At 38.2% G+C, this 26,934-nt stretch overlaps 1 protein-coding gene across 2 annotated transcripts in view; it reads left to right on the forward strand.

The window, feature by feature from the left end:
- Positions 1-1,150: 1,150 nt before the first annotated feature.
- The window catches only part of WDR36 (WD repeat domain 36), a 42,237-nt gene continuing 16,453 nt past the window's right edge, over positions 1,151-26,934 (forward strand). The window contains exons 1-15 of one of the 2 annotated variants that reach the window (XM_061152132.1): positions 1,151-1,436; positions 3,842-3,869; positions 6,408-6,508; positions 8,447-8,564; positions 10,331-10,463; positions 11,939-11,993; positions 13,556-13,688; positions 13,966-14,141; positions 14,567-14,687; positions 15,178-15,243; positions 16,950-17,036; positions 18,155-18,300; positions 24,404-24,518; positions 25,009-25,174; positions 25,622-25,730. In XM_061152132.1, coding sequence (XP_061008115.1) covers positions 1,275-1,436; positions 3,842-3,869; positions 6,408-6,508; positions 8,447-8,564; positions 10,331-10,463; positions 11,939-11,993; positions 13,556-13,688; positions 13,966-14,141; positions 14,567-14,687; positions 15,178-15,243; positions 16,950-17,036; positions 18,155-18,300; positions 24,404-24,518; positions 25,009-25,174; positions 25,622-25,730 — 1,716 coding nt within the window. In that variant the 5' untranslated portion in view covers positions 1,151-1,274. Of the gene's footprint in view, positions 1,437-3,841; positions 3,870-5,597; positions 5,626-6,407; positions 6,509-8,446; positions 8,565-10,330; positions 10,464-11,938; positions 11,994-13,555; positions 13,689-13,965; positions 14,142-14,566; positions 14,688-15,177; positions 15,244-16,949; positions 17,037-18,154; positions 18,301-24,403; positions 24,519-25,008; positions 25,175-25,621; positions 25,731-26,934 lie in introns of those variants that run through there. The other variant, XM_061152133.1, reaches the window with a different exon arrangement.

A 26,934-nucleotide genomic window follows, 5' to 3' on the forward strand; every position in this document is an offset into this window, starting at 1 on the left:
GGCTCTTCGCATCAGGAGTATTGCAGCTTCAGCATCAGTACTTCCAATGAATATTCAAGACTGATTTCTTTTAGGATGAACTGGTTGGATCTCCTTACAGTCCAAGGGATTCTCAAGAGTCTTCTCCCACACCACAGTTCACAAGCATCAATTCCGCATTCAAATTATCAGCCATGGGTATTATCAAAGGCTTTATGAACTGTAAAGTCCTGACCAGGAAACTTTTTCCATTTTCCCCCCAAATTGCCAATATGGACAGAAGACTTTTTTTTGCAATGATAAATACAGCATCTGCATTGTACACAATTTAGAACATTCTTAATGTTTACCTTATAATTAAAACCATTTGTACATATTTCTATGGCTCATAGGTAAAAAATTAATCCATTAATATTCCAATTTATATTTTACCTTAACTCTGTCGAATACAAACAAAAACTTTTTTACTATGGCAAATTTCAATTTCATACGGAAGCATAAGAGCAGCATTATGATCTCTCAAGCAGCCATTCCCCAGATTCAACAATTATCAGTCTTTAATATAAACGTATAAAAAAACATGCAGGTCATATAAATCCTGCACCGCATCTCCAATTATTTTGAAAGCAAATTCCCAGATGTATAATTTTATCCATAAACACTTATCTCCACAAGATAAAGGCGTTTAAAAAAGTGAGCGTCGCTCAGTCGTGTCCGCCTCTTTGCGACCGCATGAACGACACAGTCCCTGTTACTCTCCAGAACACTGGAGGGGGCAGCCGGTCCCTCCGCCCGCGGATCTTCCAGACCTAGGGATCGAGCCCGGGTCTCCCGCGCTGCCGGCGGACTCTTCACGCCGAGCCACCGGGAGGCCCCGGGCATTTAGAAACGTGCCCCAGCCGCAGTCAGATTAGACGTGTCCGTCCGGAAAGCCTGGACTAAGACTTCCACGTCCCCTCACTCTCCCGCCCGCCGGGCTTTCCCCTCGGCCCCGCCCCTCCAGGCCCGCGGGAAATCTGCAGCAGTGTGTGATAGTCCGGGACGGCGGGGAACGCCCTCAATTGCGCTTAACTGGGGCCGCGGAACCCAAGTGGTGACTCCCCTTCGCGTCCCGCAGGGAGCTACTTTTCAGCTGCACCGAAGACAGCCTCCGTTCGCTCGATTGGCAGCGAGCACCGGAAGCGCTAGGGCGCCGGAAGCGCCGGCCGACGGTTGTACCGCGCGAGACGCTCTGACCGGCCCGGGCGCGCGGTCTCCCAGGGACTGGAGGCGCGAGGCAGCCACTGGCGGCCGCGATGGAGCAGGGACCGGGCGAACGTACCGCCAGCGCCCTTTTCGCGGGGTTCCGGGCCTTGGGGCTCTTCAGCAGCGACATTCCCCACGCGGTGCGGTTCAGTGCGCTGAAGCGCCGGTTCTACGTGACCACGTGCGTGGGCAAGAGCTTCCACACCTACGACGTGAGTGACCCGGGGTCGCGCCGCCCTCCGCGCTGGCCGTCGGACTGCGACGAGCCCCGGCGGCGGTCCGGCTGGGCGGTCCTGGAGAACCTCGGAGTTCAGCGGCAGAGTGTTGGTTGGAAATAAATGCGGTGAAGGAAACTGCTCCCCCGCCCCCTTTTAATTAGAAAGAGCTGTAAGCCATCTCATTGTGCAGTTCCTGACGGGAACCGCGTTAGAGATGAGGGCTAAAATACACTGGGATAACTGGGGAGGGTGAGATTAGTTACGGTTTAGGCGACTGTCCACATTTGATAGCAGACTAATTTCCCTAAACTTCCCCTTAGCATCTATTTTCTGCCACCATGACAAAGTTCAGAGGTGCCACATCCTCTAACCCTTGCAGCATTTCTTTCTAAGAAGAATGTTCGTTATTTTGTAGCACCCTTACATGGACTAGGAGACTAAATCTCAGAAAAAACTGTTACTTGCCCAAGGCCTTCCTGCTTATAACTGATGGGTTTTCCTCTAAAATACGTTATCAACCTTTGAAATGCCTTTTGTTGCTGTTTCCTTGTTTCTTTTGTCTTCTCCAGATGAAAGTATGCTCTGTGAAAGGTGGGGCCCTCCTTGCGGAGGAGGTTAAGACTAGTTGGTGTTAATTAAGCACTTTTCCTGGAACATGGGTTTGGGTAGACTCCGGGACTTGGTGATGGACAGGGAGGCCTGGCGTGCTGCGATTCATGGGGTCACAAAGAGTCAGACACAACTGAGCGACTGAACTGAACTGATGTAAAGTTGTACTTCTAGAAAATATAAGCTTTCCTTGAAGGACCGTGAAAATCAGATGGATTGTTAGCAAGAAGAACTGGTTGTTGGTAGCAGGTAGAATTAGTGGAAGAGCAAGTGAGGAACGGAAAGGGAAGGCCATCTCCAAGATGGAGACGGTGTTGGTGATAGCACCTAACACTTATTGACCATTTACTGTATGACTGACTCCATTCTAACTCTTCACACAAATTTTACTCATTGAATCCTCACAATAATCCCATAAAATTAGGGACCTATTTTAATCCTTAATTTTTAGGTGAGGAATTTGAAGCACGAGCGGTTGAGTAACTTTCCCATGGCTGGATCAGTAACCATAGGTTGGGACCCACAAATTACAGCCTGCAAGCCAATTCTGCCAACATTTTGTTTTTGTACGACCAATGACATTTTTATTTGTTTTTTTCTGTCTGTGTTTATTTTAATATTAGCATAGTCTCCAAGTAAAATTTGCATAGTAGTGGGATGTAGTACAGTCAGATTTTGAGTGGGATGGAGACATCCTTCTACTCTCAATTAAGAAACATAGATTATTTAATTCATCTTCAAGGGCACTTTTAGTCTTATGCTGTCACTTTCTTGAATTCCTCCTTATACCCTTCTGTGCTCTATGCTTCTGAGCTAGATGGTTTTGATGTTTTTAAATGGCCAGGAAATAATCGAAGAAGAACATTTCACAGCATGTGACAGTTTTAAAGATTATAATTATATATCCATAAATTTATTGGAATACAGTCATGAACATTTTTTTTTTACCATATGTGGCTGCTTCTGTGATATATTATCAGTTGAGTGATTGCAACAAAGACCACACAGATTGCAAAGCCTTAAAACATGTATTGCTGCTGCTGCTGCTAAGTCGCTTCAGTCGTGTCCAACTCTGTGCGACCCCATAGATGGCAGCCTACCAGGCTCCGCCGTCCCTGGGATTCTCTAGGCAAGAACACTGGAGTGGGTTGCCATTTCCTTCTCCAGTGCATGAAAGTGAAAAGTGAAAGTGAAGTCGCTCAGTTGTGTCCGACTCTTCCCGACCCCATGGACTGCAGCATACCAGGCTCCTTTGTCCATGGGATTTTCCAGGCAAGAGTACTAGAGTGGGTTGCCATTGCCTTCTCCTAAAATATGTATTACATGACCCATATACAAAACTATACACGATGCCTACTCTTCCATCACTGATGAAATAGTAGAAAATATAAGCTTTCCTAATAATGAGAATGGGCTTCCCTGGTGGCTCAGACTATAAAAGAATCTGCCTGCAATGCAGGAGACCCAAGTTTGAGCCCTGGGTCAGGAAGATCCCTTGGAAAAGGGCATGGCTACCCACTCCAGTATTCTTACCTGGAGAATTCCATGGACAGAGGAGCCTGGCGGGCTACAGTCTATGGGGCCTCAAACAGTTGGACACGATTGAGCGACTGAACTGAGCGAAAATTGGCTAATAATGAAAATTAGTATCATCAGTAAGTGTCTTTTTAAGGAAGGACCACATAGCAAATTTATGTATGAGGTTAGAGCTTAATCTTTAAGTGCTAGATTATTATAATAATTTTTTTGTTAGTAGCAATTTAATCATTTGTTCTCTTTTTTAAAAACAGGTTCAGAAACTTAGTCTGGTTGCAGTAAGTAAGTATAGTCTTTATCCTGAATTTGTGCGTGTTTAGTATATTTTAACATTCTTTTAAAATTTTGACTTAAATTTAAGAATTGTGAAACATATAAAGACTTAGGCATGTATTTATGGTAAATGTACATAGCTAACAAAAACGTCCAGGACAGGATTGTTTGTCACTTACAGTTGTCATTTCTCTTAGGTCTTCTTTAAACTAGTTCATTTCTTTCTTTGTGGTTTACAACATTGATATTTTTAGAGTAGTGTAGGCTAGTCTTTTTAAAAGAATATTCTTCAATTTGAATTTTTCTGATACTTAGGATTAGATTCAGGTTCTGCAGTGTTGCAAGTGTAACAAAGAAATGATGCTGAATTCTCAGTGAACCATATCAGGAGGCACATGCTATTGGTTAGTCTTTTTCCTGGCAGTGAAAACTTTGATCATTTGGTTAAGGTGACATTTATCAAGCAGCTTCTTTTAAAGACTTGCCCTTTGTAGCTAATAAATGTAGTAAGTACATGTGGTAAGATACATTGAAAGTGAAAGTGAAGTCACTCAGTCATGTCCGACTCTTTGCGACCCCATGGATTGTAGCCTACCATGCTCCTCCGTCCATGGGATTTCCCAAAGAAGGATGCTGGAGTGGATTGCCATTTCCTTCTCCAGGGGATCTGCATGACCCAGGGATCAAACCCGGGTCTTCCTCATTGTAGGTAGACGCTTTACCGTCTCAGTTGTCTCAGTCTCAGATGTCTCAGACAGTAAAGCATCTGCCTACAATGTTTACTCCTTGGAAGGAAAGTTATGACCAACCTGGACAGTATATTAAAAAGCAGAGACATTACTTTGCCAACAAAGGTCCGTCTAGTCAAGGCTATGGGTTTTCCAGTGGTCATGTATGGATCTGAGAATCGGACTATAAAGAAAGCTGAGTACCGAAGAATTGATGCTTTTGAACTGTGGTATTGGAGAAGACTCTTAAGAGTCCCTTGGACTGTGAGGAGATCCAACCAGTCCATCCTAAAGGAAATCAGTCCTGGGTGTTCATTAGAAGGACTGATGTTGAAGCTGAAGCTCCAATACTTTGGCCACCTGATGCGAAGAGCTGACTCATTGGAAAAGACCCTGGTGGTGGGAAAGATTGAGGGCAGGATGAGAAAGGGACGACAGAGGATGAGATGGTTGGATGGCATCACCAACTCAATGGACATGGGTTTGGGTGAACTCAGGGAGTTGGTGATGGACAGGGAGGCCTGGCGTGCTGCAGTTCATGGGGTCGCAAAGAGTTGGACACGACTGAACTGAACTGAACAATGAGGAAGACCCGAGTTCAATCCCTGGGTCGTGAAGATCCCCTGGAGAAGGGAATGGCAGTCCACTCCAGTACTTTTGCTTGGGAAATCCCATGGACAGAGGAGCATGGTAGGCTACCGTCCATGGGGTCGCAAAGAGTCAGACATGACTGAACAACTTCACTTTCACTTTAACTAGTCTTTACTGTTCAAAGTTTCATGTACTGCTGACTATCATTTAGTGGTGATTCTCACTTGAGTTATTAGGATGATTATCAAATAGTGATTTTCTGATTCTATCATTCCATTGTAAGAAAGAGTTTTCCTTTTTCCCACATTTTGATGTTTTTTTGCAATGGAAGAATTTTTTTTTTTTAACTCTTTCATAGAATGAAGAGCTTGCCAGGACTGAGAGATTCTAGTTTCACCATCAAATGTGATCTTTGTAAGAAAAACAGAGCTATATGGATTTAGAGTGTATGTCCAATAAATTTAATTTTTTAAAAAGATTATAGAAGGCTGTAGAAGGGCAATATTAAAGTGAATGATAAACCTATAAAAATAGAATAACAGCAGGAAAGATACTTAAAACAATTCTCTATATTTTAACGGTCCTGCCCCCAAAATGGGAAATAAAAAGTAAAAGCCCATGTGACCATGGTAGTGAGAGAGGAATCAAGAAATCCTGTCATGAGAAATGGCTGGAGGTGATAGGCATGTTTACCTTGGAGAAGATTAAGTGGAAACCATATTATTCATGAAAGGTAGAATATCATATGGGATTTTTTTTTAAGTTACTCCAAACAGTGGAGTTAAGAGTTCTCAGTTTTGACCTACTATTAAAATATTCTGAAGTTGTTAGGAGCTTGATGTTGCTGAAGGCATTCACATGGAGATTAGATGACCATCTGCCAGAGTTTTGTGTATTTAGCGAGGATTTTTTTCCCCCAAATAACCTCAAAAAGCTTCTCAATTCTTTAGGATTATGTTCTTGTGTCTGCAGATACTGGACATTAATTCTCTTAGGGAAAGTCAAGGTGATGTCATATTTTCAATGTGATTGTTGTTATTAGATGTCTAAAATAACACTGAAGTCTAAATTTTATGCTCTGATTGTCATACATATATATTTTTAACTTATAAGAAATGAAAGATGTTACATGGCATAATTAAAGTTTGTATTTGTTCCACAATCTTAAATATCATTATTTCTTAAAAAATATGTTTAATTTTTTCATTTTATATTTCTTTTTTTCCAGGTAACTCTGTCCCACAGGACATCTGCTGTATGGCAGCTGATGGGAGGTTAGTCTTTGCTGCTTATGGGAATGTTTTCTCTGCATTCGCCCGTAATAAAGAGGTTTGTATCTTTGAACTATTTTGTCTTTTGCAGTCAGTGATCGATTGTCATGGTAGTGGGAGGGAACTTTAATGTTGCTCTTCTTCGTCTGAGACACTCTCGATGTATTTTTTTTATTTTTTAATGTATATTCACTCTGCTGGAGGAAGAGAAAGTTGATTTCATCAAATTTTCATAATCAGTTAAAAGTGATGCTTTAGTTCAGTTTTCTTTGCCTGGGATCAACCTTAGAATCATTTGGGCAGCTAACTACTACAGCTTTTTTGTTTCCAACCAGGTCCCATCTCTGGAGTTGTCCACTTTGTTTATTTGGTTGGGGTAGGATTCATTCAAGAGTATTTTGAAAATATTTTCCTAAGAGATTCACATCTGTACCATTGCTTGATGTGGATTGATTTTTTCGTTATGAACATCATAGCCCATGACTCATTTTCTAAGACCCAGGTGCTTGTTGCCTACAGAAAAGGCTAGATCCTCTGCTATCTCTACTAAGGGAGGATCTTTTTTTGTCTTAATCTACTCATTGGTTTCTAAGTTTGTCCTGGGATGACTAATTTGAGAGATGACCTGGTGCTAGTGGTCCAGAGTGAAAGGGAATGTGGCCATGGGGATGGCTAGATAGCCAGGTGATGGAATTACTGTACTTCTCAAAGTCTGACTCAGGCTAATGATGTTTGTTCCCAGTGTTTTCCATCATCTCTACCCATGGCAGAGGAAGGCAACTTAAAGTTCTTTAATGGGAGTTTTTGTTTTGACAGTCAGTAAAAGTTTTTTTCTTTTTACAGAGTCTGGGTCCTTTTTTTGTTCAAAATATTGCAGTTTGTAGGTTTTCCTGGGAGATAAATGTACAAATTAGGAGTAGAAAGGTATCAGAGACTATGAACTGTAGGAAACTGTTACCATCCCTAGGGCCAGAGGGAGGAGGAGAAGAAATAGCGTTCCTGGAGCCTGGTGAGAACTGAAACCATGGGGGAAGAGACTGTAATTAGTGAGGGTGCAGCTACTGCTGTCAGGGTAAAAATATCTGTGTCCAGACAGAAAGCTGTAGGGAAGAAGTATCGTATATCGCCCTCCCTTGTCTTCTGTGGAAGCCAGCTGGTGGTGGCTGTAGAGGTCAGCCTTCTAGAACATCCCGCATTTCTAGAATGCATGGAGTTGTGCTGGTTGGGTTGGCTGAGGGACGCAGCTCTTTGCATGCCTTCTCCCTAAGCTTGGTTGAAAAGCTGAGCCTCAAAGATCTCATTTCTGTGTTCTTAACCCATGTTTCGTAATTGGACTTGCTGGGGGAGCAGGTGAAAACGTGTGATTCCTCGCTTGTTGGGGTGCTTTAATGGACCAGAACCTTGTGGTACGGAGTCGACGATAAGAAAGTGAAAGAGAGAGAGAGAGAGAAAGAGACAAAAAAGACCCGGGGACCTAAGCTCTGGTGGAGCAAAGGTGCTTTAATGATTTTCCTATGAGTATATATAGGCTGTGGTACAAGAAACTTCTTTCGGGAATGATAGAGATCAGAAAACCAAACGTACAGCAACCGTTACCAAGGGAACAAGGGGTAATGTTAGTCACAAGGTCAGGACACAATCCATATCTCAAGAAAGGGGAACGAGACTAAGCAGCTTTGTCCTAAAGAGAATGTTTACTAAAGGAGACCCAAGCCTGCCTCACACAATGACCTCAGTCCCTGGGAGCAGCGTGCTGTTTCGCTTGAAGAGGGACAAAGGACTCATGAGAGACAGCACGTAGGCATCCTCCCGTCAAACATTCCCTGACACTTGTTTGTTGTATTTGTTGATCTAACCTTGGGTAATCGAAAGTTGGACATTTCTTAATGTGACCATCTTCAGGATTTGCGTGAGTTTTTTTTTTGTTGTTGTTAATATGAATAATATTACATGATGAATGAATAATTTGAAATTCTTTTGAATTTTGACATTGCAGGTAGTACATACCTTTAAAGGTCATAAGGCGGAAATCTGTCTTTTGCAACCCTTTGGGGATCATGTTATCTCTGTTGATACTGACAGCGTTCTTATTATTTGGCACATATATTCAGAAGGTAAGATTTAACCAATTTATTGCTTTATCTTGGAGCAGTATGTGTGTAGCTAAAATATCTCTGTAAGGATAACTTCTATACCAGAGATTTCAAATGTAAGCAGTAAAAAAATTTTAAGAATCTTTAATGTATATAAGGAAAAGGGTTCTAAGTAAAAAAAATTGCTAAGCAGTTTTAGTTAGCTAGTTGAGCTGTTTATAAAGCTTTGCATTATAGTTCTCCAAGTTTAATGACATGTGATATTTTCTCTGTGGGGTGAATTTTGGTGTATATTTACACCTGAGTAATACTTGGCTTGTATTTTCAACTTTTGTAAGTGAGATTGTAATAGTAAACTTGAAGATCCAGTCATCTGAAGGAAAATAAACATCCTTTTTCTAAGAATATGAGTCAGTGTCCTTTAATTGTGATTTTCTTAAACAGTGTCATTGAGCTATGTTTATAGGGCCGTGTTATCACCAAAGCTTAGAAATTTATCACCAGAATAACCCCAGCTTTCATCAGGTAAAAGACTGTGGGGTCTATCATGAATTAAAGCTTTTAAGTTTTTTGGTCTGTGTGCATTTTTAGCATTTGTTACCTCTTGATTAACTCATTTTTGTAAGGTAGTATGTTTATTTTTAGTAAAAGTCTTAGGGATTGCCGTCCTGGCAGTCATTCCATGTTCTTCTTAGATTAGCCACTCTTGTTTTTTCTTTGCTTAAGTGGAGGGAACAGAATTTCAAACATAGTCCCCATGCAGATGGATATTAAAAGACCTTTTATGAAGGTAGAGAATCTGACTCTAACAAGTCAGATTCTAATAACAGGAGTTCAGCCAGCTTTCTGTTGACACTGATACCCAGCTTTTTGTTACTCTTGCAGCAGCACAGTGTCTTCAGGGAGCTGTTTGTAGTGATCTTAAGTAAGACTGCTAGTTACAAATAGAGGCAAGAGTCTTTTAAAATAATATTTAAGTAAAAGATTCTGTAATTCTCGTCTGTTATCTATGTTCTTTAAATTGCGGTACACATACTCCTGGAGTGTGCAGCAGCCAGATGGAATGAAACTAAAGTTTAAGAGAAGTATTTGTTCTCTGATACTCAAGTTCATTGGGAAATTAAGTGAGAAAGTGTTTTCATCATAGATGAACTGTGAAGTAGAAAACAAAATTCACACGTAGGAATTTTAAGCATGTGATATTTCAAAAAATGTTTTGATCTTGCAGCAAAAGACAGCAGGTTGTGCCATTTTCCACTCAACAGGGCTGCAAGTTCTTTTCCCATCCTCTGTTTGAGGGTCTCCTGTGTAAATGTGAGAAGGCCTGTTTTTAGTTTCATTTAAGTTTGCCTCTGACTTTTTACGTTTGAGGAGCTGATCAAGCTCTTCAGATATTTGCTCCTTCCCTCCCATGCACTTCATTCGGAACATTAGCTGCCTCTTGATTAAATTATAAAATACTAAGTCTGATCCCTTAGTGTCATTTTTTTTTTTTTTAACTCTTTCATTTTCACCCCGTAAACCAGTTTGGCAGTGAGTAAAATTTTAAGTAGGATTGATATTAGAACTTTTAGGAAATTCTTAACAATCTAAGTAAATTTGCAAGTCACCCCTCATCACATTTGTTTAATTTCTCAGGGAATGTTTATTAGTTAGTATATGTCTTTGATTTATATTAGTACATAAATCTTTGATATGGTAGATTTTAAGTGCTAAATATATGGGTGTATGAAAAATATTTTAAAATAAACTGTTTTATTTATTATCTATAACCTTTACTTTTGTAGAAGAATACCTACAGTTGTCTTTTGATAAATCAGTATTTAAAATTTCTGCAATTTTGCACCCAAGTACCTACTTGAATAAAATACTTCTTGGCAGTGAACAAGGAAGCCTCCAGTTATGGAATGTAAAATCCAAGTAAGCTCTGTATTTAGAACATAAGTGATTCCTACCTTATCCTCATCTATTACTCCCTAAAGCATTCTTAAGTCTCTCAATTCTCCTTTCCTTTATATCTTTTTTGGAGGGTTTTCAGTAAATACACCTGTTCCTGGGGTTGTTACTCATGGAATCACATATGTGAAAGCTGGGATATGGTCCTGGAACATGGTAGGCAGCTTCATAAATGCTCATTAAAAACTATATACTAATAACCTTAGTCACTAAAGAATTAATAAAACTGTAATGAAGGCTTTAAAACACAAGATCATTGAAATCGTCACTAAACAGCTTCTAGTTCTCAATAATGGCGACACAAATCAGTGTTTATTTACTGCTAGCATTTAGGTATGGTTTTCAGGGTAAAAGCATATTCATCTTCAAGCATAAACATGATGAATGTCTGTAACACTGTTAGTATAGTTAGGGGGCTAGATAAATGATGGTGAGCACCTCTGCCTGGTATTTGCACACTTATCCAGCGAAAAGAGTGGTAGCTCAGTTTTCTTTGTATAATCATTAAAAGAGCAATCAGAAATGTTTGACCATCCAGATTTTCCTTTCCAAAGCCCTTACAAATTCGAAAGGGAAAATAAGATTTTCAGAGGTTTAATGTTTATCTTATTAGTTATTAGTTTTAAATCAGTGTTTCTGTTTAGCTTAACAAATTTCATTGACTACCTATTCTGTAATAGGCTGGGAAATAATGATGGGAATATTCTCTGCCCCAGGGTTATCTCTTTAGGTTTTGTGTGAGAGTGACCTAATCTGTGCCTAAAGAATTTAAAATATGAATAAATATTTTATTGTCATTATAACAATCTCAGGTATCTCTGCTCTATAAACTATCATTCATGGCTTGATTCTGAAATTCAGAGCAGCATCACTGTTTTCATGTAACATACAAGTAGTATTGTCAGTTCAGTTCAGTCGCTCAGTCGTGTCCAACACTCTGTGACCCCATGAACTGCAGCACGCCAGGCTTCCCTGTCTATCACCAAGTAGTACTCCTTTTTTGTATTACGTTTCTGGTATCACACTGTGGTAAAAAGTGAGATCTGCCTGTATTCTAAGATTTTATTTTAAATTGTATCTGTCATATAAAATAGTTTTTATGTATTTTTTTTCTTTCTCTTTTTAATTTCTCTAAGAGGCTGCATAGTATCATAGTTCTTAGCAGTTTAGGATCTGAGTCTGGGCTCTGTCAATATTAGCCTTGTAATCGTAACTTAATTTTTTCATGTAATTAACTTTCTTAGTTTCTTAATCTGAAAAATGGTGCTGTTTACCTCATAGCATTATTTTGAGTATTAAATAGATTAATATACCTACTTGGAACAATGTGGGGCAGAGTAAGAATTTAATTAATAGCTACTATATCATTTTTTAATATGTAGTTAATTTTATTTTTCTCCCCCCCAAAAAATGGCTTTCAACTATTTTTCCTTTTGTAGTAAACTTCTATATACTTTTGCGGGATGGAAAGTTGGAGTGACAGCGCTTCAGCAGGTTAGTATTTTTCTGTTAAGTTAGATAAGAAATGAAGGCAGTAGTAGGATCTTTCAGTTTCAGGGGCCAACCAACCACATTTGTGGACCTAAAGACAAAATAATGTATAGTCTAGTTTTTTAATAAATATTACCCTGAAAAACAATGTTTTAGAAATAGAATTGAAAACAACACCTTTATCTATAAATATTTGTGGAAACCTTTTTGCCTGGAATTAGTCTCTTAATTCTGTGGTTGGCTGAATCCATGTTTACCAATCATTTTGTAAGCATATAGAGTCCAGTGCCTTGGTCAGAGTGGAGATAAGGTTTTTCAGTGAAGCAAGGGAGTTTGTAGGTCATACAGAGAACTTTGTCAGTGTGTTAAGATTTGTAGCTTGAGTTAATCGGTCGGTTCAGTTCATTTCAGTCACTCAGTCGTGTCCGACTCTTCGTGACCTCATGGACCACAGTACGCCAGGCCTCCCTGTCCATCACCAACTCCTGGAGTTTATTCAAACTCATCTCCATTGAGTCAGTGATGCCATCCAACCATCTCATCCTCTGTCATCCCCTTCTCCTCCTACCTTCAATCAGTGCCCAGTATTAATTGTTTATTAGATGCTGGACTCTTCCAGAAATAACTGTTTTTGTCTTTATGAGTTTGTAGAACTGTATGTCTGAATGGCTGTATTGCTGCAAAGAACCTTACATGTTGGACATGCATACAGGCCATGTACCTTATCTTTCCAAATATCCATTGCCTATACCTGCTCAGTTTATACACATTCCTCATTCTCTCACTTCCATCACCTTGCTCTGCTTTTACCTACCCAGAAAATCCCAAAGGTGATGATTAGGTTCTTTGAGGGCCAGCCATCATATTTGTTTTAGTATCACCAGCTTCTACACAGGGTCTTATGCATACTAGTTACTTGATGGCAAATTAATTACATGTTTAGCCTGATTCCATTTTGTAATGGTACTGGACATTGATTTTCTGTTCTTAAATACAGAAATGTAGTATAGAGTCTGTATGTAATACTGTTGTATAAAATGAAGATTAAAATCATAGACTATTAGAGCTGGAACAGACTAATTGTATAACCTATTTGCCTTTTAACATGGGTTATAGGTTTTCCTTGTATTCTTTGGATAGACCATTCTTCACTTCCTTTGTAGTTGGCCTTTTATGTTGCCATGCATACAGTGAACCTTTATATGTTGTCTAAGAGTTGTCTCTTGTTTGTTTCCATTCAGGCAATAATGATCTGTATTGATTTCACATATCAGCTCCTATGTATTACGGCTGTTTTCTTAGCAAGTTAACTATGTCTGTGGGTGGGGAAGTGATGATGACTACCAGACTGAAGCTGGGAAGTAATTTGGAAAAATCATTCCTAAATACTTCCATGCCAGATATCAATTAAAGTATGCCAGAATGCCAATATTCATTGTTTTTGCCATCTCCGGAAAGATATTCCATTATCAATACTTATTTTGGTAACAAATAATGATGTGATCATCAGTATTATTAAAGCTATTTGATTAAAAAAATGAAAAGTTGAGTCATTTAATTTTCAGGCCCCGGCTGTAGATGTTGTGGCTGTTGGTCTCATGTCGGGTCAGATTATCATTCACAACATTAAATTTGATGAAACTTTAATGAAATTTCGTCAAGACTGGGGACCTATTACTTCGATTTCATTTCGCACAGGTAACTCTCAACTTGTTTATGGATGAAAATTAAGAACACTTCAGATGTATTACTTTTAAGTTCATAGAAATTTTCTTAATATTTGCTTATAATTTAATCTAATAGAAATGAATGAAATACTGGAATATAAAGAGCCAAAGGAATATTGGTAGATTATTGGTATATAGTCTTTTATTTTAAATTTATATTTATGGATTAAAAGAGTGGAGAGAAGAATTATTAAGTTTAATTGTTTGATGGTGCATGTTTTTATTAGTTTATTCTATTTTAACAACAGATGGTCACCCAGTGATGGCAGCTGGAAGCCCATGTGGCCATATTGGACTCTGGGATCTAGAAGACAAAAAGTTAATCAATCAAATGAGAAATGCACATTCTACAGCGATTGCCGGACTGACATTTCTCCACAGAGAGCCGCTTCTGGTCACAAATGGTGCTGACAACGCTCTCAGGGTACTGTGGTTATTACCACCTTACTTTGGGTTATTACAAGCCTGCTCTGATGTATCAGCCTGAAACCTAGAGGGTGAAAGGAACATGGGATAAGACATGGATACAGATGAAATAGAAGGCGTAGCAGATTGCCGGATTTTCACGAAGTGAGAGAGTTGTGCTGTGCTCAGTCGCTCAGTCGAGTCCGACTCTTTGTGACCCCATGAACTGCCACTCGCCAGGCTCTGTCCATGGGATTTTCCAGGCAAGATTACTGGAGTTGGAGAGAGTGGGACAGCTTATCTTTTCCCTAACCTGCACTCCAGGATCAGTGGTCTGCAGGCATTACCCAATGCCACTAGATTTATGTAGAAGATGGTTTGACTGCTTGCAGATCACTTGACACATTGTGGGAAAAACCTTACCTTTTTTTAATTTCTTGGCAGATATGGATATTTGATGGTCCTGCAGGTGAAGGCCGGCTTTTGAGATTCAGAATGGGGCATAGTGCTCCTCTTACCAAAATAAGATATTATGGACAAAATGGACAACAAATTCTTAGTGCAAGTAAGTTTCTGCTTTGTGCTATTAGTTTAATTCAGCAAGTAATGAGAACAAAGTGTTTGATATTTATTAGCTTTGGTATTTATACATTTTTAGATTCAGATGTCCCTTTGAGTGACTTGAAAATCTGAGTAAAATGAGGTGATTGTTTTTGAATACTTCAGGAAACACTAGCTGATATTACTTTTATTTGGAATGTCATTCTATTTAGTAATCGTTGGAGTCAGAATGGACAGATTCCAGAAATGTGGCCCTTGCCTCTTCAGATAATCTGCTGGCATTTATTAGCACCTCATTTTATCCTTTGTTTTTACTAAATGGCATTCCATGGGCAGTTGAATATTATACATGAGGTAGTTACAATCAGCTTCCTATTAAAGTGCTGCCAACTAACTTCAAGCTTTTTATAGAATCTAATTTTATAAACGTCATGATTCAAGTGGTCCATTGTTTTGATGAAGCTTGATTAGACATATTCTGTGTATATCAACAGGTCAGGATGGAACACTTCAGTCGTTTTCCACGGTACATGAAAAATTTAACAAGAGCTTGGGACATGGTAGGTCTTTTGCAAAATGGAAAAAAAAGGTATTGGTCTAAAAAAAAATCATCTCAAAGAGTCTGGGAGATAACCAGAGGAGGTTTCATTATTAAATTTCCTCTTTCTTAGGATAAAATAAAATTCCCTTATATGAAAGAGCAGTAGTAAGATTGTAAGTCAGTATTGCTGTAGAAGTGGTTGAAGTGCTGCTGTGAGATTGAGGAGTTAGGTGTCTTAGGTGGTAAGAACATAACGCTACCACCCAGAAGACATTGATAATGCAACTGGGGCCATCTGCTCAGTTCAGTCCTGGCGCTCAGTTGTATCCGACTCTTTGCGACCCCATGGACGGCAGCACGCCAGGCCTCCCTGTTCATCACCAACTCCCAGAGTTCACCCAAACTCATGTCCATTGAGTTGGTGATGCTATCCAACCATCTCATCCTCTGTTGTCCCCTTCTCTCACCTTCAATCTTTCCCAGCATCAGAGTCTTTTCCAATGAGTCAGTTCTTCCCATCAGGTGGCCAAAGTATCGGAGTTTCAGCTTCAACATCAGTCCTTCCAATGAACACTCAGGACTGACCTCCTTTAGGATGGACTGGTTGGATCTCCTCGCAGTCCAGGGGACTCTCAAGAGTCTTCTCCAACCGCAGTTCAAAAGCATCAATTCTTGGTCCAGCTCACATCCATACGTGACCACTGGAAAAACCATAGCCTTGACTAGACAGACCTTTGTTGGCAAAGTAATGTCTCTTGCTTTTTAATATGCTGTATAGGTTGGACATAACTTTCCTTCCAAGGAGTAAGTGTCTTTTAATTTCATGGCTGCAATCACCATCTGCAGTGATTTTGGAGCCCCAAAAAATAGTCAGCCACTGTTTCCACTGTTTCCATATCTATTTGCCATGAACTTAGTTTTGGCATGGCATGGACCGCATGCCATGATCTTAGTTTTCTGAACGTTGAGGTTTAAGCCGACTTTTTCACTCTCCTCTTTCACTTTCATCAAGAGGCTATTTAGTTCTTGTTCACTTTCTGCCATAAGGGTGGTGTCATCTGTGGAATGCAGAATCTAAAGATGGAAAGGAGCTTACAGAAAGCATCAAAGAAGAGTCCCATCTTTCTACCAGAAGGGATTTTTTAATTCTCTGTTCATGCCCATGGTTTTTATCATTTGAAAGATTTTGTTTGTTAAACAAAAATATTCAGGCTTATTTTTAATTAAACTTCTTTGTAAGTTAATATCCTGGCTATTCATACATGTATATACTTCCAGATGAATTTCAGAATCAATTTTAAATCAATATCCACAATTATAATTCTTAGAATCAAATTGGAGAGTTTTGATATCTTTAAGAATTGTCTCATCTAGGAATATGATATATCCCCAGCATTCAAGTTGTCTTTAATGTTCCTCAGTGAAAGCTTTTAGTTTTTCTCTTATTGGTCCTGCATATTTACGATTACTCAGTGGTATTTTATATATTTTAATATAATTTGCTAATTTTTTTTGCTAATATTGTAAATGCAAGTCTCTTCATTTATATTCTAATGCAGTTTTTAATACCACTAAGATAGTAATAACATCATATTTATTTTGTACCTCAATTAAATGGGAATGTCTTGAACTTTACATATAAAGTTCAATGAATTAGCTTTTCTTTTATATACATTTTTCATTAAGAAGAATTCATAGCTATATTCCCCTCTCACCTAACCCCAGGATTAATAAATAAAAAGCGAGTCAAACGTAAAGGACTTCAGAATACCATGTCAGTGAGACTTCCACCTGTCACTGAGTTTGCAGCTGGTAAGAAGCTTTGTGCTGTGTTTCGAATTCTGCCCTGTCATTTATTTCCTTCTGTGTGTTTATTTTCTCCATTTTCGTAAATGTTTTTACAAATACTAATAAGCATCTGGAGGGCCCATCTAATATTAATCTCTGTATTTATTCCATTTTAATAAATGTTTTAGCAAACAATTGAATCCAGGATGCATCCCAAATGCATGCACGTCTTGTGTGGAGACTGAAAATGACTTACTTATAATTGGAAATTATCTGTTCTAGGCTTTGTTCTCTCTAAACTATAATAAACAATATTTGCTATTTTATTTTGTAACTCTTTTAATTTATTCTATTATAAGCCTGGTATAAGAAAGTCACTAATGTAAAAAGGTGAGAACTGATAACATAGAGCTTTGGCTAATTTAATTAAGATCTAAACACACTGAGGTCTTAGTGAACTGTGTCATTTGAGCAGTGCATCATTCCAAGAAATAATTTTAAGAAAAATGTAGATAGATGATAAGATTGTTGAGTGAAAACTATCATAGAAATAATTGTTTATGCACCATTTCCATTTATAACAACCTGAGTAATAATATATATATATATATATATATTTTTTTTTTTTTTTTACTTTAAGTACCCTCATGTCATATGCTCAAAAATTTTTCAGTGACCCCTTAATTGCCTTTTTGGGTGGAGTCTTCTCTCCTTAACATGGCTTTTAAGACTGTTGGTAATGTGGCCCAGTGGCTTTGCCCTCCTCCCACCCCTCAGGAAAATACTGCATTTACTTGTTGTGCTTAATTTTGTTCAAGTTACACTTGGGCGCGTGTGTGTGGGTCTCAGTCCCTCTCCTCTCCACACCCCCCACTCCATTAATTTCTACCTGTTTTACTTCTTTCAAGGAGCCATTTATTACTCTCCCCAGATTTCTTAGTAAACTCCTGAATGCTCTTAGAAGACACTTAATCTTACTGTAATTTCTTCCAATCAAAAATCTCTTGTTCAATTGGAAACTCATTGTTAGCAGGAATTACCTGTTTACCATACTGTATCTTAGTGCTGAATTATAACATAGAGTATTAAATGCTTATTAAATAAAACAGGTGAATGAATGAGTGATTTTAATTATGTTTTAGAGGAAGCTCGTGAGAGTGACTGGGATGGGATCATTGCCTGCCATCAGGGTAAGCTCTCGTGCTCCACCTGGAACTACCAGAGATCCACCATAGGCGCTCACTTTCTCAGACCAGAAGGGCTGAAGACAGACAACACAACTGCAACAGTAAGCGGCGTGTTTGCGAGGGCGTGTCCTCCTGGGAGACAGGCCTGTGGTGGTCTGGTTATACTCAGGTGTATTGCTGGCAATATTCGTTGAAAGAACAAGGAACATAGTTTAACATTTTGAAATTATTCCCTACTAGTGTTAAAGTTTTCCAGCTTGGAAAGAAGCTGGAAATTATATATATATAGATTTATATATAATTTTATTATAGATTTTAAGATTTAAAATTATTAGAATTTCAATAAAATTTTATTGTAATTTTATTAAAATCTTTAAGATTTTAACTTATTTTATTTATTTTAAAGTAAATGTATTTAAAACTTATTGTAAAATTTTAAAATCTGTAAGATTTTACCTTATTAAAGGTTTAAGTTAAGCTTTGCTAAACTAAATGTAGTATATTGGTTACTTAAATTTTCTGTTTAATATAGGATTACTCAGAGTACCCTTTGAGGGGGATTTCAGCATTTATTAATATACTTTGTTACCTGAACTATGTTGCGTATATAGTATTATATTCAGTGAACGTGAATCTTAAGGTTTCTGCCTTCCTTTTCTCTTTGAATGTAGGAGTAAGATTCAGCTAAATCTTTAGTGAGTTAAAGATGTAGGAGTTATTTAAATTCTTTATTTCTTATATTTGTCTGATTGAGTACTGTCTAAGCCTTTTTTAAATATAGTTTTCTAAATGCCACTGTTAACTTGTAACTTCTTACTCTATTAATATTTTATTTTGTTTTCTTTTGATAATAACATAAGTCTTCTATTGAGTTCTCCTGGAGAAGGAAATGGCAACCCACTCCAGTATTCTTGCCTGGAAAATCCCATGGACAGAGAAGCCTGGTAGGGCTACAGTCCATGGGGTCACAAAGAGTTGGACACAACTGAGCGACTTCACTTCCACTGAGTTCAGGTTTTAGGGTATACAGAAACTGTCAAATTTGGTTTGCAGAGTTGTTGCCTCTGCTTTTTCAAAATAAGTTTTACTGATCTAAAATTTATTTACCATGAAATTCACTCATTTAAAATGTTTACTTTAGTGGGTTTTAGTGTATTCATAGAATTTTGCTGTTATCACAAAATCTAATCAGTCTGATTTTAGAACATTCTCATCACTAAAAAAGAAACCCTATACCAACTAACAATAATGGTCATTCTCTCACTTTTCCCTCCATCTCCCCAACCCAGGCAACCTCAATGCCTGCTCTGGGCATTTCACACGGACAGAATCATATAATACACAGCCTCCATGACTGGCTTCTTTCAGTTAGCATGTTTTAAGATTCATCCATGTTGTAGGATGTATCCGTACTTTATTCCTTTTATGAATAATATTTCGTAGATAAAACCACATTTTGTTTAGCCATTGATAGTTGATAGACATTTGTCTTGTTTCTAGTTTGGGGTGTTATAAATAACGCTCCTGCACAAGCTTTTATGTGGACATGTGTTTTTGTAGTCTTTGTGTTTATACCTTGTTAGATCACCTAACATAATGTAACTGTTTAGTGTTTTTGAGGAACTGACAACCTGTTTTCCAAAGTGGCTGCACAGTCTTATATCCCCACCAGTAGTGTGTAAGAGTTCCGTTTCTGTGTGTCCTCGGCAACACTGTGTTTGTCTGTTCCATTTGATCGTTGCTGTCCTTGTTCAGTCACTTCAGTCATGTCCAACTCTTTGCAACCCCATGGACTGCAGCACGCCAGGCTTCCCCTGTTTATCACCATCTCCCAGAGTTTACTCGAACGCATGTCCATCAAGTCGGTGATGCCATCCAACCATCACATCCTCCACTGTCCCCTTCTCCTCCTGCCTTCCGTCTCTCCCAGCATCAGGGGCTTTTCCAGTGAGCTGGCTCTTCACACTGGTGGCAAAAGTTATTGGAGCTTCAGTTTTGGCATCAGACCTTCCGATGAATATTCAGGATCGATTTCCTTTAGGATGGACTGGTTGGATCTCCTTGCAGTCCAAGGAGCTCTCAAGAGTCTTCTCCAACACCACAGTTCAAAACCATCAATTCTTCCGTGCTCAGCCTTTTTATGGTCCAACTCTCACATCCATACGTGACTGCTGGAAAACTATAGCTTTGACTATACAGACCTTTGTTGGCAAAGTGATGTCTCTGCTTTGTAATATGCTGTCTAGGTTGGTCATAGCTTCTCTTCCAAGGAGCAAGTGTCTTTTAATTTCATGGCTGCAGTCACCATCTGTGGTGATTTTGGAGTTGTCCTAGTAGGTATAGAGTAGTTTATCCCTGTGTCTTCTGTTCCATGTTTTCCCGGCAATCTGACAGTGTTGGGCATCTTTGCACACACGTCGAGTCGGTGGTGCCATCCCGCCGTATCCTCCTCTGCCTCCCTTCCCCTCCCACCTCAGTCATTCCCGGCATCAGGGTCTTCTCTTTCACGGTGGCTCAGTGGCCACTTCTGTGTCTTTGGAGAAATATCTGTTCATAGGACTTGCCCATTGTCTAATGGAGTTACTTATTTTTTTACTCTTGAATTGTAATAGCTCCTTATATATTTTGGATACAGGTCCCTTATCAGATATATGATTTACAAATAGTTTTTCCTGTTCTGTGGGCTGATGCTCAGTGGGTAGAGAATCCACCTGCAGTGCAGGGGATGGAGGAGATGCAGGTTTGATCCCTGGGTCGGAAAGATCCCCTGGAGAAGGAAATGGCAACACACTCCAGTATTCTTGCCTGGAAAATCCCATGGACAGAGGAGCCTGGCAGGCTACAGTCCAAAGGGCCGCAAAAAGAGTCGGACACGACTGAGCGACTAAGCATACACGTTCTATGGGCTCTCATTTCCTTTTCTTGTTGGTGTCATTTCAGCATAAAGGGGTTTTAATTTTGAAGTCCAGCCATTTTTGCGGTTTTCCGAAAAACATTGCCTAGCCCAAGGTCATGAAGATTTACTCCTGTAATTTCTTCTGAGAGTTTCATAATTTTAGCTCTTAAATTTAGATCTGTAACCCTTCTAAGGTTAATTTTTGTGTATAATATTATATAGGGGTCCAAATTCATTCTTTTGCATTTGGATGTCTAGTTATGTCAGTGTTATTTGCCCAAAACACTATTCTTTCCCCATTGAATGGTCTTGGTACCTTTGCCAAAATTTGTTTGATATGAATGAGGGCTTTTTTCTGATTCACAGTTCTCTTTGATTGTTCTGTTCAGTGAGTCTGTGTCTTTTTTAATGCCAGTATGACACTGTCTTGAGTATGGTCACTCTGTAGTAAAGTTTTTTAAAATCAGGATGATTGAATCTTCCAAGTTTGTTCTTCTTCAAGATTGTTTTGGCTCTTCTGGTCTATTGCATTTCAGTATGATCAGCTTGTCAGTTTTTGCAAAGAAGGCAGCTAAGTTTTTGATGGAGATCTTACTGGTTACACACCTCAATTTGAGGAGTATTACCGTCTTAATATTACTTCTGATCCATAAACATAAGATGGCTTTCCATTTAATTAGATTTTAAATTTCCGTTACCAATTTTTTATAGTTGTCAGTATTCAAGTCTCATACTTTTTCGGTTAAATTTTTCCTAGTATTTTGTTCTTTTCAATACTATTGTAAATAGATTTCTTAATTTCATTTTGGATTGTTTTTTGCTAGTGTATGGAAATATAATTGATTTGATCCTATTTTGTACGTTTTTTTTTTGGTCAGTGTGTATACTCTGTTCTCCATAGTACAAAACTCCACTCTTAAACTTTTATTTCTAAGCCATAGAGATTCTGTCTTAAACTTCTCAAGTTTACCTGAACAGTTGAGTAGCTATTATAATAATAGTAGTATAATTAACAATTACAGCTAACATTTCTTGTGTGCTTACTTTGTTCAGGCTCTCTGCCTGGCACATGCTATTTTATATTATTCTCACAACAGTCTTATGATATGGAATATTGTTAGCCTCTTTTTATAGACAGTAAAACTGAGGTTGAGGTTTAATATAATAAGTAATATGCCCAAGATTAGTAAAACTAGTACTGAGTGGAAAGCTGGGATTTGAACCTCAGACCACTCCTTCTAGAACCTGTATTTTTAACTCTTAGCCTGTAGTGATCACCCCTAGAACATTGTGTATGTGTGTGTGTGTGTGTGTGTGTGTGTGTGTGTGTGTGTGTGTACACACAATATATATATACACAGACACAAACACAGTGATACTTAGCTGGTGCTGCATCATTTGTCTGGCAGAGTTAGCTGTCTGGAGCAAAGGTGGTAACCAGTATACAATAAACCAGTGTTTACTAGATAGCCAATGCACCAGAGTACAATTTGTCACTCACAGGTAACCCTCTCACCTTATTCATTTTCCCTGTTGTGCTGCCTTAAAAAAATAGGTTAGAAGCCATCCTGTTAACAACAATAAAGCCTATTAAAATAAACTCAAGTTCCAAAAAGTATAGCAGTCCCCCCATCCATGGTTTCAGTTATTCAACATTAGTCTGAAAATACTGAATAGAAAATTCCAGAATTAACACAATTTATAAATTTTAAATTGTATGCCATCTGAGCAGCACTGTCCCACTCTAATATCATCTTTTTATCTAACATGTCCATGCTCTATACACTGCCTGCCCATTAGTATAGGAAAAAGCATGTATATCTAGGAGTTGGTGCTATCCACTACTAAAGGCATCCACTGAGGGTCTTGTAATGTATTCTCTGTGGATATGGGGGACTAATGTATAGTAGTGCCTTCAGGACCATCATTACTTACAGGCTGTGACTGAATGGTAATGAATCTGCCTGCCTAATGCAAGAGACGTGAATTTGATCCCTGGGTCAAGAAGATCCCCTTGGAGAAGGAAATGGCAACCCATCCCAGTGTTCTTGCCTAGAGAATCTCATGGACTGAGGAGCCTGGTGGACTACTGTCTGTGGGGTTGCAGAGTCAGACACGACTTAGCGACTAAACAACTACAACAATATAGCCTAGTATCTTCATTAGTTCCTAAGACCATAACTAGACAACGTAGCATAAATTTTTGAATTATTCAAAATAGGAAAAATTATGTTAGTGTTCTGTTTAGGAAGACAGAATACTTTTTTAAGATTAGTGCATGATTTCCCACCTAAAAACATTTTTTAAGAAATAAGCTATAATTATCCAGAAAAATATATATAAGTTGAGCACAGTCAAATGTGGATGCTATGTAAATATGTCTTGACTCAGTGGTGTATCAGTCTTACTGTTTTGAGCAGATATCCTATAGTAAGTATTTTCTTTTAGGTCTTAGAAGTCATCTCTTTCTTTAGGCATAAACTCAGCAGTCTTGAATGAACTTCCAGGTGGGTGGCGTCTGACTAACACACAGTGGCAGGCAAGGATTTCTCTGGCCATGACCCACCATGTGGCCAGTCTCATGTTTTTAACAGAAAAAAAAAGTCATCTTTTTAATATAATATTGCTGCTCTAAGTGTTGAAATAGGAGTTTATTTTACAGAAACTTTATAAACTAAATGTTTTCCATGCATTATCTTGTATGTACTGTGTGCTTAGTCGTGTCCGACTCTTTGCGACCCCATGGACTGAAGCCCACCAGGCTCCCCATCCATGGAATGTTCCAGGCAAGAATACTGGAGTAGATTGCCATTTCCTTCTCCAGTTACTGTATATTTCCTTCCTTAAAAAAAAGTTGTAATTAAAATACTTGGGACTTTTCCCTTGAACTGAAGCTAATATGGTTTCCATTTTGTTATCTGCTGTAGAAGCAATTACAAAAGTAAAGTAAGGTAATAAGAAATTAGGCAGTGGAATGCTTTGACTTTAGCACTGTTGTGAGTAAATTAAAAATCAAATACCAGTTGATATACCATTCTTCTGACTTTATAAATTTCAGTCGAGTTAATTTTGGTTATGTTTTGCCATCTTGGAAGTATGGATTTCTCCATACTTAGAGGATGGAGGCAGAATCAAGCAGATATTTTTAATATACCCCAAAATAATCATGTTTAAGAAAATTAATCAAGTGATGCATTTATTATCTTTTTTAAAAAGTGATACAATTGATAAATACTTTGGAAACCATAAAGTACAATAAAAATATTAGTTACTTTCTTTGTCTTCTGTGTTAATTTTTTTTTCCTAAGGCAGTAGATATAACTTCCTGTGGAAACTTTGCTGTAATTGGTCTCTCATCGGGAGCTGTTGATGTGTATAACATGCAGTCAGGTATACACCGAGGAAGTTTCGGCAGGGATCAAGGTATTGGCCGTTTTTTTCTTTTTCTTATTTTTTTAAAAAAGTATTATAGATAGATAAAAGGCTAATGACTGTCACTGGCATTTATTAAATTCTTGAGTTCCAGGCATTTTGCTAAAGTTGCATATGAGTTATTGTCAGCCCTTTGTGGCAGAACACCATATTGAAATACTCAAAGAGAATAAAGTCATAGTTTTATTAAGGGAAAGTGGATATTATAGAAATTAAAGTTTTTGGTTCCTTCTCCTTGCTTTAAACAGAATATCTTAACTATTTTTTGAAACCTTCCATGGCATCAGCCTGATGGTGGATTTTGTTATTAATCACGTAATAGAATAATTTTCCCTCTGTTCCCTAAAATCCATGTTAAAGATTTTAGGGAAGTTGAATAATGGGAACTTAGATATTTAAATAAAGAAATCACTCTTTGTGTAGTGTTCAGAGAGGCCATTGCAATTCTTATTTCTTTTTTCTTTTAACATATGCTTTAAAGCCCATAAAGGATCTGTTAGAGGTGTTGCAGTGGATGGATTAAACCAGTTGACAATTACAGCTGGTAGTGAAGGAGTACTCAAGTTCTGGAACTTTAAAAACAAAGTTTTAATTCATTCTATGAGCCTCGATTCATCTCCAAATTCGATGCTGCTGCATAGAGACAGGTAAAGTTTTTCGTTTAATGGTGATGGACTTTCTTCTTGATGTTTTTAGAAAAGGTTTTTAATTTAAGTAAAGTACAGTAGTCCCTTGAACGTCACAAGTTTGGACTGTGCGGGTCCACCTAGGCACAACTTTCTTTCACTTAATACTTCAGGATAGCACTACATAATCCACTGTTGGTTGAGTCCCAGATGCAGAACGTGGAGGTGGAGGGCCAACTGTAAACTTACATGCAGACTTGTGACTGTGGAGGGTTAGTGCCGAAACGCTCTTGTAAAGCAGTCAGCTGCATGTAATTTAACAAAAACCAAACTTTTCATGTGAAAGAACACTTAGCTTAACTTCCCCCAAAGGTATACTTGATTAACAAAACTTAAATAACTGTGAGATTTTAATTTCAAGAGGTTGTTTTTGTTCGTTTATTAAAGCTAATGCATTTGTCTTGCTAGTGGCATTCTGGGACTTGCCTTGGACGACTTCTCCATTAGTGTTTTGGACATAGAAACTAGGAAGATTGTCAGAGAGTTTTCTGGACACCAAGGCCAAATAAATGACATGGTAAAACAGACTTTAGATGTTTAAATAGAACTTGATTCATTTCTATTTCTGTTTAGCTTAAAAATGTCATAAGAATTGAAACTGCTATCTTTTAATAGCATGAAACTCATCATATGAGATGTTCAAAGTAAATAATTTGGAGACTAATTTTCAAAGCAGGTTTTTTTAAGGAAAATTTAGAATGAAAAGAAGTTTTACTATTTCTCAGGATAATGCCATTAGATTAAAGCATTCATCCAAGGGTTCATCTTTTTCTCTGTAACTCTAAACAAGGCCAGAATGATTCATTGAAACATAAGTAAATCATTTTTGACATAGTATTAAACTAAGCTGAGAGAACTCATTCTGTTTTCTGCATGCATAATGAATTAATAGTAGGAGACCTGGCATATCTGATACTTGGTTTATTCTAGTTTAGTGTTATTTCTAATGTTTATCTTAATTTCAAAAGAGTTTAATTAGTGAATATGTATTTTATCTTACTGTTATGTTCTTATGGTGGGAAATATGGTAAGAAGTACTCAGTTTAAACAGTGTATGTTGAAGACTTTACATCAGTTGCAGATATCTTGATTTACTTGAAACAGAAATAAAATTCCTAGCTATTTAGTGGCACCCCCACAACCTGCATTTACTTATCATTTCTCACACCAAAAATCTGAATTTGCAATGTGTACCCATTTCCTTAAAAATAGGGGTGAAATGGCCAGGAGATTATGTTGTTCTGCAGATAAGAAATTGGCATAACTACTCATCAACAGAATTTGTTGTGACAGCATCTATAGCAATGAGGGTGGAAATGAAGTAATTTTGATGAAGTTTCATTTTTGAAAACATCTGTCAGGGCCAACTTGTTCTTCCTATTTGTTTCCTTTTGAGTTGTGTGTGGAGTTTCTCCTAGTCAAGAATAAATTACTCCTGTTCAATTAAATCTATGAGCCTTTATAACATGACTTTAGCTGTCAGAGTCGTTTCCCGTTCCTCATTGTCTACACTATCCTTCTGCAAATTGAGTTCTCTCTACTTTAAGGTTTAAGTTTCCATAGTGTCATGGCAGCCCGATGGCCAGGTTAGAGTTCACTTACTCTGACTGTCCTTTGCTAGTATGAGTGGTAATAACCTATAAACCAGCAGTCGTCACCCCTGTGCGTGTTTAGTCTCTTGGATGAACAGTCTACTTCAATGTGAACTTCAGAGTTTTTCC

This window comes from Dama dama, chromosome 9 (assembly GCF_033118175.1).
Source record: "Dama dama isolate Ldn47 chromosome 9, ASM3311817v1, whole genome shotgun sequence".
In the NCBI taxonomy this organism is placed as follows: Eukaryota; Metazoa; Chordata; class Mammalia; order Artiodactyla; family Cervidae; genus Dama; species Dama dama.